The 15,157-nt window shown below is 28.3% G+C and overlaps 1 protein-coding gene and 1 pseudogene across 1 annotated transcript; one reads left to right on the forward strand and one right to left on the reverse strand.

The window, feature by feature from the left end:
• Positions 1–4,510: 4,510 nt before the first annotated feature.
• Positions 4,511–5,497, reverse strand: LOC103310737. The gene has a single exon (XM_008189981.1). It carries the CDS (start codon positions 5,495–5,497, stop codon positions 4,511–4,513), a length of 987 nt encoding a protein of 328 aa, XP_008188203.1.
• Positions 5,498–11,610: 6,113 nt separating this feature from the next.
• LOC115033187 lies at positions 11,611–15,088 on the forward strand (annotated as a pseudogene).
• The last annotated feature ends 69 nt before the right edge of the window (positions 15,089–15,157 follow it).

The following is a 15,157-nucleotide window of genomic DNA, read 5'->3' on the forward strand; positions in this document are numbered from 1 at the left end:
GCAGGGACACCAGGAGTTTTCCCGGTGGGCCGGTCCTCCTGTAGTGTACTTTTTTTTTTAGAATAACAGATTTTAATTATTAATTTAAACCATGTGTAGACTGTATTTTTATAATATTTTATTAATATAAAATAATGGATTTTATCAATTGTAACTTGTATAAACATCGGAACAGCTTGGTTCATGGCTATAGTCTACAGATATTAGGCTAAAAGCAAAATGTTTAAAAACTGAGCTCTTGAAGTATTCTACTATATTAACTGCATTTATCTACCAATGAATATTTGAAATAACAGGGCCTCTATCTAAATATTAGCAAATAAGTGGTATTGATTTGTTAACATCCCAAGAACTTATAAATTATGCATTAAAAGATTTAATAATTATAAAAAGATAGATCGTGATGTCATACAATTGATAACAGACAATTTTGTTAAGTGAGTATCAACAGAGTTTGAAAATATATTTTATGGAGTGGACGTTGATAATTTGATTGCTGACAACCATTTACTTGACAAAAGAAGTAGGAAAAAAATAACTACCTGGTAAGGTATCACATGATCAACCAATTTTAAATGCTTACCAAAACTTACTGTGGAAGTACACAATGTGATTTTAAATAAAACTGCGTGCAAAATCAAAGAAAGGTTTACTGACAATGAAATGTTATATAGTGACTTATCTTATCTATCTCCTGACAACTTTTTTGATATAAACACTAATGGTTTACCAGACACGGAATTAAATGAACTCTGTAAAAAACTTGCAATATTTGATGAACGTTTTAACGCCAGTTTGTTAAAAATGAACTATTAAATTATGCAAAAAATTGGGACAGTCTCAAGAAAATATTACCACAATTTTACTTTGAAAACAAAAATGATGGATCAATTGATGAAGTTGAAGAATGTGACATCCAAAATCCAATAAAAATAAGTTGTAGATTTTGCATGAATTGTACTGTGTGCTGTCTTCATATTTTAGTCAAGTATAATATATATAGCAGTGCTTATAGTTATCTAGGATTAGCATACAAGTATATTTTAACACTGCCATCAACTCAGCTACATGCCTACATATATATTTTTTAAATTACTTAAATACACTGTAAATTATTGATCTGTACTATTTGTGTTTTCGTAGGTAGCATGTGAGCGAACATTTTCAACTTTAAAATGTATTAAAAATAGATTAAGAAGCAAATTATCAGAATCCAAACTTGAGGCATTCATGTTAATGTCCGTCGAAAAATAAATACTTTTTAATATCGATACAGATGACATAATTATTAAATTTGCTAGTACCTCTAAAACATTAACCAAAGAATTAATGTATTAATTTGTTAGTTATAATAAATCTGAGTAACTAAATTTGAGTGTTTATTTTTTTCAAAAAGGGCCGACTAAGGTACTGATTTCCGGGCCGAATTTATATCCCAATCCGTCCCTGTTCAGTTGAATACTCTAAGTTAAACAAATGAATCTATTTCAAACATGCATCAATTGTATTAATAATTGAGAACACTTTATACTTTAAACAATCAAAGAAATCAATTATTTCTTTTGGATGCATTGGTGAATCAACTATTAAAATAAATGGTTGGATAGTATTTTTCGCGTTGCGCAGTAGAGTGGTGTATTCCTCAATTTCATTAACCGAATTCTTAAAAACCATGAAGCTATTTTGTGAATCTTTAAAAGAGTGTTTGTCTTGATTTATTTTTCCATTATGATCTGTAGTTACCTTTTTAGACATTGGTACAAAAATGGCATGCAATAAATAAAACAAAACTGTATTCGTTTCATCTGAATAATTAAACATAAAAAAATAAATTTCTAATAAATATATTATATCTGAGTAAAATTATTTACTTTGACTCATGTCTGGAGTATCATTTAAAATTTCTAATAATTTGCGACTTGAAGAATCTTTGTTTTTCTCATCAATCAAGTTCCTTATTTGTTTGGATTTTTCTTCAAATGTGCTCATCAAGTCCTGACAGTCTGGATATAATATTTTGAAGTCAATATCAATTTAAAATGTTGTTTTAAATTTCTAATCATTTAAAAGCAGTTTATACATTTTATAATAAATATCTAAACTTTAAACAAATATGTAAACAGTGTGTCCTTAACAAATTCAATAATTTATATCAAAACTATGTTTTATATTTTTCTATTGTTAAATTGTGGGTGTCATTGTTTTTTTAATCATTGGTAATACTGACTTTATTGGTTGTATTATTAATGTCTTTATAAATCAATGAAAATATTGGAAGATCACTGGAAATCTGCAATCTGGTGTACAAAATGTTGTATTGTGGTTTACCCTCTGGGTACTCATTAGTTATTATTTATTATCTATTAATATTTAATACAATCATTGTACAATTATCATGAATTATGACCATTTTGAGTTATATGTTATATTTTATATTATAATTTTAGTACAAAAATACCTACTTACCTTTACTGGTGTATTATACATTTATACCTTCTACTATATAGTTATATCATGATACATCCATTGTTCATACAGTTTACACTGTTATTAAAATTTAATATATTTTTTTAATAAGCTAGTTATGAAATACAAATCTTATACTCTTATTAAATATGTATAATATTCACCACTTATAAGTATAAAAATAATTATTTTTTATTTTGATAAAATATCTATTTTTTAAATTATATATCTTAAACGATACAGTGAGCACATTTACAATCAAATTTAAATTTAAATGAATTCAATGTGTAATATGAAGACAGTTCTAAATTCATACAACCCTACAGATTTTAAATTACATACATATTAATATATGTGTCTTCTTAGGTAATAGGTATATTATTATCCAAGTGATTATTACTTATTTTAGTAGGTAACTTTTCAAAGCATTTTTTTTTTTTTTTTTAATTAACTTAATAGACTATAATACAGTGACCCACCCAAAACAGTGAACTACCCACGCATCGAAGAGCGCCTCCACTAACTAATTATTACATTATACAGTTAACCTTTGCAGACAATCACGTATCAGTGACAGCAATAAATCAATAATGTAAGTATAGAGAGACAATAGTGTGTTCATAATTAAATCAATAACCATGGAGTTGCAGATTATAAGGTTCGAAAATGTAAAGCAATACTAGGTAGGTTAGGTATACTTACATGATATAATATGAAATAGCTGTGCGATTTGTAACTAGTATATTGGAATAATATGCATAATATCAGCCAAATCAAATTGTTTTTGTTAAAATTGTTTTATTGTGTAGATTTATACCATTAATACTATATATATAAATAACTATACATTTTATAGTTATTTATATATACATTTTTTTTAAAAATAATTTTTTGGGTAGTTTTTAAATTTGATCGGAAACTTAGTAGAAAATGTGAAGATTTTCATAATATTACATTGATTTTATAATCTTTCAAAATTAAATGACATCTCAATAATTATAATACCTACAGTTAATATACAGCAATACAAGAAATATTAAATTATGTTAGTACCTATAATAGGAAAACAATATTATAAATTAAATGTGATAAATTATAAATGTGACATTATATATGTATATTATATATATCAGAGGTATCTATTCAAACTGTGTATCACGACTCCAAGGGGTATCGCAAGAGTTGTTTAATTTAATACAAGAATCTTCATAAATTTTATAAAAAAAAAATTTTAAATTTTTACAACATAGGATGCAACAATATCAACAATATCAACAATATCAACAATACATCAAAAAAAAAAATTTATTGAGATTAATATTATTATTTATTACATACTATAAAATAATTTGATAAGAACAAATTTTGTCACTAGAATTGCATGTTTTGAAATAATGCTATAGAAAGAATAATACTATTATTGATGTTACCATTATTGAAACAATTATTATAATATATTGTCTGTCAAAACATTAAAAATTCTGAGTCTTTGTAATTTTGTAAAAAAATTTACAGTACACAATTTGCAAAAAATAAAAATTGCATTTAAAATATAATTAATTATGATACAAATTTGAAAGTATACAGTAGCAGAAAATCTTGCAATGGAGACAGCTGCCTGTGCGCATGTACATATATTAAATAATACTATGGTAAACAAAATTGTGTTTGGTCGTAATTATGATAATAGGTATAAGATATTGGATAAGTAACTACTTATCATAATATTATGAACCTCAAAAATTAAAATATAAATTACAATATTACATACCTACTACCTAGGTACTACTTAACATTTATTTTTACTAATTAAATCTTGACATGAGTCCATAATATAGGAGCTATTTACTAAGTAATGAAAATATCTCAATCGACAAGCAAAATAATTAAATAAATATAATATATAAGTTAATTTACAATAGAAAAGCGCACAGTTCAGTCAAGGACTCAATCATCTTTCTGTGAACTTATCAAACCACAGTAACGGGAGTTCCAAAGCATTGGATGTTTGTTTTCATGCGTGTATGTGAGAAATAGTAGATTTCTACTCAATACTGAATGAAGGTTTGGTCCATGGACATCCATGTGAGTAGGCGTATTGCAAGCATTCCATTTCTTCATTCTTTTCCGCCATTTCACACGTTAATGTGTCCCAAGGACAATTGTTTTCATGCAAGTACTTAAGAATGTCCAAGTACCCATTTGCTGCAGCTACGGCGCACGTATATTTATTCCAAATACAACCATTTTCATGCGTAAAACGCAAACAATTAAGGTGTCCGTACGCTGCAGCGAAATAGCATAACAAGTCTTCCTCCCATGGACAACCGTTATTTCGAGCATATACAAGACAGTCAAATTTACCATAGATCACGGCGTCAGTGCATGTTATTGAGTTCCAAGGACAACCATGCTCATGAGCATACTTTAGACATTCCAAGCTCCCTGCAATGACGGCTTGGGAGCATGTCGACTCGTCCCAAGGACAACCCTTGGCCCGTGCATACATTAGGCAATCTAATTTATCTGAAGATGCGGCTCCGGAGCACGTCGATTCAGTCCACGGGCACCCATGCTCGTGTGCAAACTGGAGACATTCCAAAAATCCCGATGTCGCGGCTTGAGTACACGTAGATTGATCCCATTCACACCCATTAGCTTGTAAGTACATCAAACACTCCAGACTGGAACTCGCGGCCCTTGCTGACGTAAATTTGTCCCATTTGCATCCAATTTTGTGAGCGAATTGAAGACAATCGATGTGCCCGTTACCTACAGCTATTGAGCATATGTATTCAAACTTATGATTGCTGATAGACTTTACCTTGTCGAACATGAACAGCCTATCGCCGTTCGGGTCGAAGTGACCGGCTTCGGTGTTCACCTTGACAATTTTTAACAACAATAGGCAACAATCTTTAAGATCGATGCATGGTACATTCAACTCGTAATACTTTTGACGCTGGAATTTGGGGAGGGCATGAAACGCCAACTTGGACAATCTAAATATCCCCATTTCGTCGTTGACCATCGTCGTGCAGGCTCAAATAGTTCAAGTCCAGAAGTGAGTTTACGTGTCCCGTAATTTTAAAACTCAAAACTTTAAACAATGCAAAAGCCGAAAATTATACAGCGCCCACGGGCCACAACAATGAATAGTTATCACAATTATTCACGAATGACGATCACGCATTTAACGAATAAGCATAATATTATATTATTTTATATTATATGAATTATATTATTATAGGTTAGTCATTGTGCCAGTGTACTGCGTACGACACTACGACCTGCAGATCCGGTGGGATGATAGCAGGTGGTTGATAACGGCACGACACGGCATGCTGCAATTGCACTATAACGTTGAATGCGATAAGGGCCAACGACACCGTGATAAGCACTTGTCCGACAAATATTATAAGCACCCGACCAATGATGAGGTCCGAAATTCGATAAACTAATACCAACTGACTAAATCGAAATTACCTAATTAATTGCACATTCAGTTATATAATTTATATTGAAAAAAAATTCTATTATTATTATAATAAAAGTTATATTATGAAAAAAGGTTATACAATGATTCCGCGTTTTTATTTGAAAACCAATGCAAGTTACCATTCCCTTATATAACTAGATAGAATTTATTATTAAAATATAGATACCTAGATAAATAAATAAAATAATTATAATATATGTAATAAATCCATATTTCAGGCAAGCAGATAAAAAGAATGAATCAAGCAGAAAGTACTGGTATTATGAAAGTTGGATTAATTAAGTAAAATTAAGTTGATTTCGTTGTGTATGAAAATTGTAAGCGTAAGGAATCACGTCTCCGTCGGATTAAATAAATCCATCGATAAATAATTTTTTTTGGTGAATAGGTGCGTATATTATCTAACATAAGTAGTATATATAAGTACCTAAATTAATTAAGGTATTGAATAAAGTAAATTATTGTGTTAGATATAATATATTGAAGTATAAACAAAATTAAAAGATATAAAGTATTGTATAAAAGATAAAATTGTTGAATAATTGTTGAATAAAGATAAATAAATTGAGATATTATATGAAAAATAAGTTGAAATATTGAATAAATTATAAAAACAGATTTTTATGTTTAAAAGGCATTATATGATATTATATAATATGTGTTAAATGAAATAATTGAGTAATAAGTAGATTTTGATATAGGCAAAGAATAAGTCCTTACGTGTTGATTAAATAAATGTTATAAGAGATATATGAAAATAAAAATACTTGGAAAAATCTTGAAAGTGATTTTAAATTATTTGTGTCATATCAAAATATAAGTATTTGAGGAAGTGATTAAATTGGTTTAAAGAATTTTATATTCCGGAATAGCAGTAGTAGTGGTAAAAATAATTTAAGGGCGCCTAGAATAAGTGTATTTTATGAGTTGGGATAGAGTAATTAATGAACATTTTTATTTTAAATAATATATTAAATATTTAATAAATAAAAGTAATATAGTTGTTGAATATTATTATTTAAAGTCTAAGGAGTAATGAACCGAAAATAATAAATAATAATATTCAATCGCGTAATAATTGACGCAGTCTTAGTACGTAAATATACGCGCTATACACTAGTATCTATATGCCGCGTTGTTCGTCGACATACGTAAATACGTATATAAAAAAAAAATTAAATAGTAAATAGGTACTAAGAGAGAAATAAATTTGTAAGAATACATGATAGTCAAGGCTGGATTAAGAACCATTAGGCCCCGGGACTGAAATTTCGAATGGGCTCTTTTGACAAAACATGCTTTAGAAAGCCGCTCGACTACGCTCGCACGAAAAGACATTTTTCTAACTACCTATTTCACAAATTCACAATCGCATTATAAATTTAATATTTAATTATTAGAAAATTAATAGGTATAATATGTCATTTATATCTATAAAGAAAGTGGGTAAGTGGATGTCGGTCTGCTGTACAGTAGGTTACAAGTGGGTCACTGTCAGTCCTGTAAAGTATTTAAGTAAAAGTATTTGAGTAAAATTATTCAAATACTTTTTTAAGTATTGAATACATTTTTAAATACTTTCAGCATGAAGTATTTTGAATGGTATTTTAAATAAATTTTTTGTATTAAATACTTTTTGGTATTGAATACTTTGGTTTTTTATTTCGAACATTTTGTTTTTATTCGAAAAAATTGGTTGGACAAATATTATTGTCAACTACAATTATAGAATAATAGTTTTATTTAATATTCTGTATTTCTGTGTTAGCCGATGCCCAAAGATTTGTGAAAACCAGATTTCTAAAAAAAGTTATTGAATATCGAATAACAATATTCCCTTTAAAACTATTAAATAACTATTAGATTACCTACTACCTATGTGTTTATAATATTACGATGATTAGAAACCCACTTTAAAAACCAAAAGTATTTGAAAATTATTCCAAATACTTTTTCAAAGTATTTGAGTAGTATCTTAGGTAAATACTTTAAAAAAAATGTATTTGAGTATTTACTCAAGTACTTTTTAAAAGTATTCTTTACAGGACTGGTCACTGTATACTGCTGTACTTTTGGTGGTGGATGTTTATCCATCGTCCCTTCGATCCTCGGACAGGATAGAGTAATTTTACTGTATTCGATTTGAATGCAATGATTGCATTCGATAAAAAACAATTTTGAGCGGATGAGGGAATCTTTTTTATTTAATTTTATTTGTTTCTACGGTGATAAAGAAAGCGTTATAAGAACAGCTTCAGACCGATTTATATAAATAGGTAATTTATATAATAATTATAATTTATAATTAGAAAATATCATAAAAATGAGAAAATAAATAAATAAAATAAAAAGCTCAAAAGTCGAAGTGAAAATTTTACCATGTTTAGGTAAGGCTAATATAATAGTAATCAACCCAAATTTCAAGTTTTTACTAATGTTTTTAACCGAATGACAACAAAAAACTCCCAAAATTGAAATATCTATAAATAGCTAAAAAATGGCTAAAATTTAAACCGTAAGGAACAAAATCCAAAATACAACAAAAAGATCTCTTCTCATTTTTCATTTAAAGCTATATTTCTGGTAGAAAACCTCGTCCTTAATTATTTAATATTATAAAATCGTGAAATCGTACTTTTTTCTCCTTTAACCGCTTTTATATTTTCGAATACTGTCTCGAAAATCGAAAAATGACCTCTCTATAGTACCAGCTCAAGAACATTACCTTTCAGAAAAGATGCTCTACTTGATACTTGTGAGCAAGTTTATGGGGAGAAAATGTGTTTACAGAATAAAAAAGAAATAAACATCATTGTAAAACCAATATATTCCTCGTTCCGCTCAGAATCTAAAACTACTAATTGTAGTATAATAAAAGTTAATACTTCAAATTTCATTAGGTAATTTAAATTCAAATTTTCAAAATAACTTTTAAATATATGAACAGTATACCTACCTACTTATTTACAACAAATATCAAACAAAAGTTAATACCTATATAAAAAAAAAATTTTTTTACATTTTTTTCTTGCTTTACTTGAAGCCAACTCTCTTAGTACCTAGTACCTACTTCATTTAAGTCTAATGATTTTAACAAATCGTTCTCAGAATATTAAATCATTTAAAATATAAAATCAAGTTTTCTTGGATTTGACTGTTTCTATAATTATTTTTACTCTAGAGTCTAGTTAATTTGGTAAATATCTCCACAGAACAATTAATTACAGGAATTGTCAAATATATTTTTAAAGAAGTAAATACACAAGGAAATACATCTTCGAGTGATTGATCATGAAACTAGTCAAATAATTTGGGAATGTCAGTTGGATCAAAAGAAGGTCGACAAAGCCTCCAGTATTTTCTAAATTATACAAGTTCGTTGGCAGGTAAAGTAGAATTTACATCATTTGTATACCTACTTTAAAATAAATGTTGAGACATTCAAATCATCTTGATCATTAGATTTTTCACTTAAGTGTGTTATAAATGAAAAATGATCACCAATATATTCATAAGCGGAAATTCTTTTGTTTAGTTTTGACCTCTGATACAAATTTATCAATAATAAATATACGTGTCTGTACACGAAATTTGTTTTTTCGTTTTAATACTACGACTTTTGTGGATAAAAAAAAATGGTTTTTAAAATTAGAAAAACTATTCTTTAAAATCACTGAAAAATGTGTATCAGCTTAAAATTGTTTGGGCCCCTTTCATTTTGGTATTTGAGAGGACCCCGGGGCTTTCGCCCCGGCTAGACCCCTCCTTAATCCGACCTTGATGATAGTAGTATAAGTTTAAAATTTAAATAAATAAAGTAAAAACTAAAACAAAATAAAATCTGATTATAATAAAATGATATATCATGATATATCATTTTTCACATTTTTTATTTGGTATAGGTCAATAAGTTTTGTTTATTTTATGGGAATAAATATTTGTTAGTAATTTTTGAACCTAAGGCTATAAGTTCTTCATCATTCATATCACATTAAAATTTAATTGAATTTATGAGTTCGTTTAAAGAAATTTGTTTCATTAAAGAAGGTTGATTTTTATTAATCTGTTTACACTTAATGCTAAATACTTAATTTTTGAATAATTTAAGAATTTAAAATTAAAATATTTTAATGATTTTAGAAATAAACTAAATACAATTTTTAAAGACAAAAGAAAATTAAACTAGTAAAAAAATAAATTCTATTTAAATTTTTAAATTGTTAAAAAAACCTACAAATCTATAAATCGACAAATCTAATATTAATATATATAATATGTATATTACAAATCGTTGCTCACCTTGGCGTGTACGTGTAACGCATGGTTAGTCAAATATTGTACTCACGCGGTACAAAACAAAACGTTGAGTAAGACATAAAGATCGATAAATAAATAAAAATACAATTACCTATAGGTTTATGATAGCAATAACATTCAAAGCCAAAGGTCAGTAAATGAAAATTTAGTAAGAAGAGTTATAGAATTAAAATTCAGAGGTCAATCGGGTTTAATTAACATTATGGGACAGGTAGATAATGAATTTTGTATTCCAGATTTGGACCATAAAAACAATTATGACGAAACTATTAAAATAAAATGCAAACTGCGCGAATATGATATTAAAATGGATAACGTTTTGAATGCACCTAGAACGTATTATTTACAAACAATTTGTATAATTAGATAATTAATAGATGGGAAAGATAAAAAATATAAAGAAGTATAAAAAAAAAATTAAATAAAAAATTATAAAGAACAAAGACACTAAAAATCGATGTTTATATATTTTCAAAACAAATGGTTAAAAATAGGGGGAATTCAACAGCGTCAGTAGGTGGCAGGCAATTATCGAAAAATTTTTCAAAAAAGTTTTTACTGAAAATATGAAAGGACATGGGAAAAACGTAACAGTAATTGCAAATACCAAAAATAAAGTAAAAATTAGAATCGACCACTAGAACAGGAAAAAGAAAAAGAAATAAGTCATACAAAGCCCGTAACAATAGTTATAATAATATCGATCGCAGTAGTGGTGTTATATACTGTGTTAGTGAATGTAGTATATAAATATAAATGTAGAAAATTAGAATAAAATATATACATTAAATATTGGGTACTCGTTCAATATGCTATCTACCGTAAATATGTTATCTACTGTAATTTTATTATAGTTAAGTATGATATCTACCGTATGCCCGTATGCTGTATATTAAAATATTATACATACTTTATCATTTTGCAATTACGATTTAAGATTAAGCTTTTATTGAAACCCCAAATCGCATATTATATTTATATTTTATACCTTAGTAAGTTAGGTAGGTTAGTTTCGTGTGTGTTTCTGTTTCGTGACGATTATATACGTGGTTTTACTGTGATTTATTTATTATTAAATATTATTTAATAATTATTATTATGAGTTTGTCAACTATGAGTTATTTATATCGACACATAATTCAAAATGAAGAGATGTGCGAAAATTTTTTAAGTATACGCGGTTTATTACCAATCGACCAAACTTGTACAAAAATTAAAAACCAAGCAATTTGTGGTGGTGAGTTAATAAAAGTTCTGAAAAATAGTCGAAAACGTGATTCGGAAGGTAATATTTTGAAAACAATTTATAATCGATGTACGAAAAAAAGATGCCCAACATTGTATTCCATACGCAAGAGCAACAACTTTTTTACGTATATGGATAAAAATGGAAAGTGTAACAGTGGCTTAAGTTTGTGCGATATTTCAAATAAAGGTAACACAAGCCGAGGCGTTTACGAAAAGATCAAGACCAACTATAGTTGACTGGTATAATTTATGTCGAGACGTAGCAGTAGCTGAATTTCAAAAACGTAAAAAAATGGGAGGTCCTGGCCTAGTTGTGCAAATAGATGAATCCTTGTTCCAAGGTAAAAGGAAATATAATCGTAGAATATTACGTCTTGGAGATCGCAAACCCGAGGAAATGTCTGATGAAAATGAAGAGAGTTCAGATGAAGACGAAGTAATAAATAATCAAAATTATGGACAACGAATTCAAGGGCCGTGGATTTTTGGTTTGTGTTGTAAGCATGATACCATTTTAGAGAGACGTTTTTTTAAAGTTGAAAAGCGTGATCGAAATACCTTACTACCAATTATATTAAATGAAGTTGAACAAGGTACTACTATATATTCCGATAAATGGCGTGCGTATTCTACTTTAAATGAACATGGGTTTATCCACAAAACGGTTAATCATTCAGAAAATTTCATTGATCCAATAACTGGTGCTGAGACCCAAACTATAGAAACTCTTTGGAGACACGTCAAAAATAAATATAACATTAAAACCCGGGGAGCAACTAACATATTACCATCACAACTTCAAGAAGAGTGGTGGCGTTCGTTACAAAAACCAAATGAAGGCCTCTTCGAATTATTCCTCGGAGCGATCAGAAATACGTTAATACGTAGGTATACATAACTACACAGTATACAAAAATGACAAAGAAGAAATTCTGCATTATAAAGGTAAGACAATTAACATTTAAATACGTGTTGATATCATACTTCACCAACATAAAATTACGGTAGATAAAAATATAAAATATTAACGGTAGATAGCATACTAAACCATCAAACGTGCGGTAGATAGCATATTGAATGAGTACCAAATATTGTAATATGTGTAATATGTAGAGTAATATATTTACAATGATAATAATATTTAAGTGTATGACAAAGTATTAAGTATAATAAATTAGTAGTCGGAATAAATACATATGGAAAAAATGTATAGCTACTTTATACATTTTGTGTTACATTTTGCTAGAGAACACTATAGCGGAATAAAGCTCACGGATTAATAAATAATGATATACAGTAAAACTTCCGTTAACGGTCACCTTTTTGTAATAACGGTCAATTTTTTTGGTCCCGTCGATTGTTATCAGTGTTTTTCTACCTCTGTAGGACGGGCACCTCTAAATAGCGGTCATTATTTACATTCCCTTCGGTGACCGTTATAAAAAAACCATAATAATATTGTATTTACAGTACATAAAATATAATACATCCTTTAGACCTAACCAACAGATTGGCCCAATAATGGTCAAATTATTTTCAAAAAACTATACCTGCGTTATGACTTGGACTCACCATTTGTTTTAAAAAATCTCAATATCAACATTGAAGCTGCAGAAAAAGCAATATTATTGAACTTCAGTACTTTTACAGTAAACAATTTCGCTTAGAAATGAGCATACAAAACAATATAATACATGGTTATAACTTATAGTAAATTGGCTAAAAAAGTTGAACTATAAATATTATTTTTATCGTGAAATAGTAATTGAGCCAAATTAATGATAGAGATGTCCTCTTTACTATAAGGACGAGAATTAATGTCAAACAACAATTAATTTGTAGATTCCTAGGTTTCAACAATTTTATATTTATAACTACTCTAGGTATACCTAATGAGTACACTACCTATATATCACTATTATACGTATACGTACTTCGTACCGCTAAACATCTACAGTACTTGATTATAATTAATGTATTATAAACAAGCTGATCCCGTGCACTTCGCTGCCCATTAAAAATGTCAACTCTATATGAATAATATGTTTTATTTTATAATATAGTGGTTACCATAACAACAATTTTAAAACAATGACAGCCAATAAGTATTATTATAATAGCTTTGAAACCCACGGCAACCATGGCAACCAAAGGACACACACACATATTATAGACAAACATTATAATATATCTCCTCCTGGGGTTGGTTGCCATGGTAATGTGGACACACATACAGATAGAAATCTCAAAATAGAAGGGGGTGAAGTAAACCAGCAGTTATGAAGTGGCCCATTCTCATTTTTTGAATGTTTATCAGCATAACTTTGTAATGGTTTTATCCAAATTAATTTAATTCAATTCAATTCTATCTCCATAGCAATATGATACCGAACAATTTTTGATACTAATGATAATAATACGTACAAAATAATTTTGTTACCAAAACTACTTTTTTGTTTTCATTTGGAAGTTCTTAAAAAGTCATTAATATCTCAAAAGTAAGCAACTAAATTGAAAATGCGCACTCTTAATAATTATATCAATAAGTTCATATGAATTAATTATTTCAATCATAATTGTAAATTTGTTGTTATTTAGTTTTTGGCGAAACAATTTGTAGACAATTTTAAAAACGTCTGGTGAATCAGACCCCCTCAAAACACCAAGAAGTAACAGGAAAAATTATAATTCTTACTATAATTTGAAGTACACTGAACAAAATTTAACACTGACAATTTCTTTACGAAAATTGTTTAATAACAATTTTATATTTCTAAATTTTTCTTATATTGCTTATATTATGAATAAACAGGGAAAAATAATTGTTATGCTCAAAAATAGGTCTAATTATTTGAAAAAATGCAATTTAGTAGCCCACTTCAAAACTAGAATTGATCTAAGTGGTTTTTAATTAAAATCAAATACCTGGTCCACTTCACCCCACATACGTGGACCACTTTTTAGAACACAAAAAAAGTATAAAAAACTTTGTAAGAAAAAATCATGAATAGGTAGTTGTATTCATATGTATAGATTATATATTCCAAGTTTCAATCGTTTTAATCAAATAGATTCTTCGGAATCTTAAGAAATATACCAAAAACTGGCCCACTTCACCCCGTCCTGATATATAAATGATTGCCATGGTAATATGGACACGCAGACAGACAGACACATAGACATTCATTTTTATATATATAAAAGATTAATTAATAAAAGATACTATTTGAGTAAATATAAGTTGCTGTGTTTCATTAGATTGGTATCGTTGGAAGAACTGGTGCTGGAAAATCATCTTTGATTGCAGCATTATTTAGATTAGCTGTTAACGAGGGTAAAATTATTATCGATGGTATAGAAATACACGAATTGGGATTACACGACTTGCGATCTAAAATTTCCATCATACCTTAAGAACCAGTTTTGTTTTCAGGAAGAATGAGAAACAATTTAGATCCATTTGATGAATACCCAGATCATGTCCTTTGGAAAGCTTTAGATGAATTAAAATTACAAAATTGGTGTCAAAGTAACTCCAGTTTTGACTCCAGTAGATGAACAATAACAATTTTTTTAGGAGGAGTTATTTTTTACGGGCCATGAAGTGCGCGGGGTCAGCTATGGTGC

Source organism: Acyrthosiphon pisum, chromosome X, assembly GCF_005508785.2.
Source record: "Acyrthosiphon pisum isolate AL4f chromosome X, pea_aphid_22Mar2018_4r6ur, whole genome shotgun sequence".
In the NCBI taxonomy this organism is placed as follows: Eukaryota; Metazoa; Arthropoda; class Insecta; order Hemiptera; family Aphididae; genus Acyrthosiphon; species Acyrthosiphon pisum.

Bases quoted from the DNA above. Each gene is read 5' to 3' on its own strand.
- LOC103310737 (XM_008189981.1), bottom strand. From the start codon at position 5,497: ATGGTCAACGACGAAATGGGGATATTTAGATTGTCCAAGTTGGCGTTT.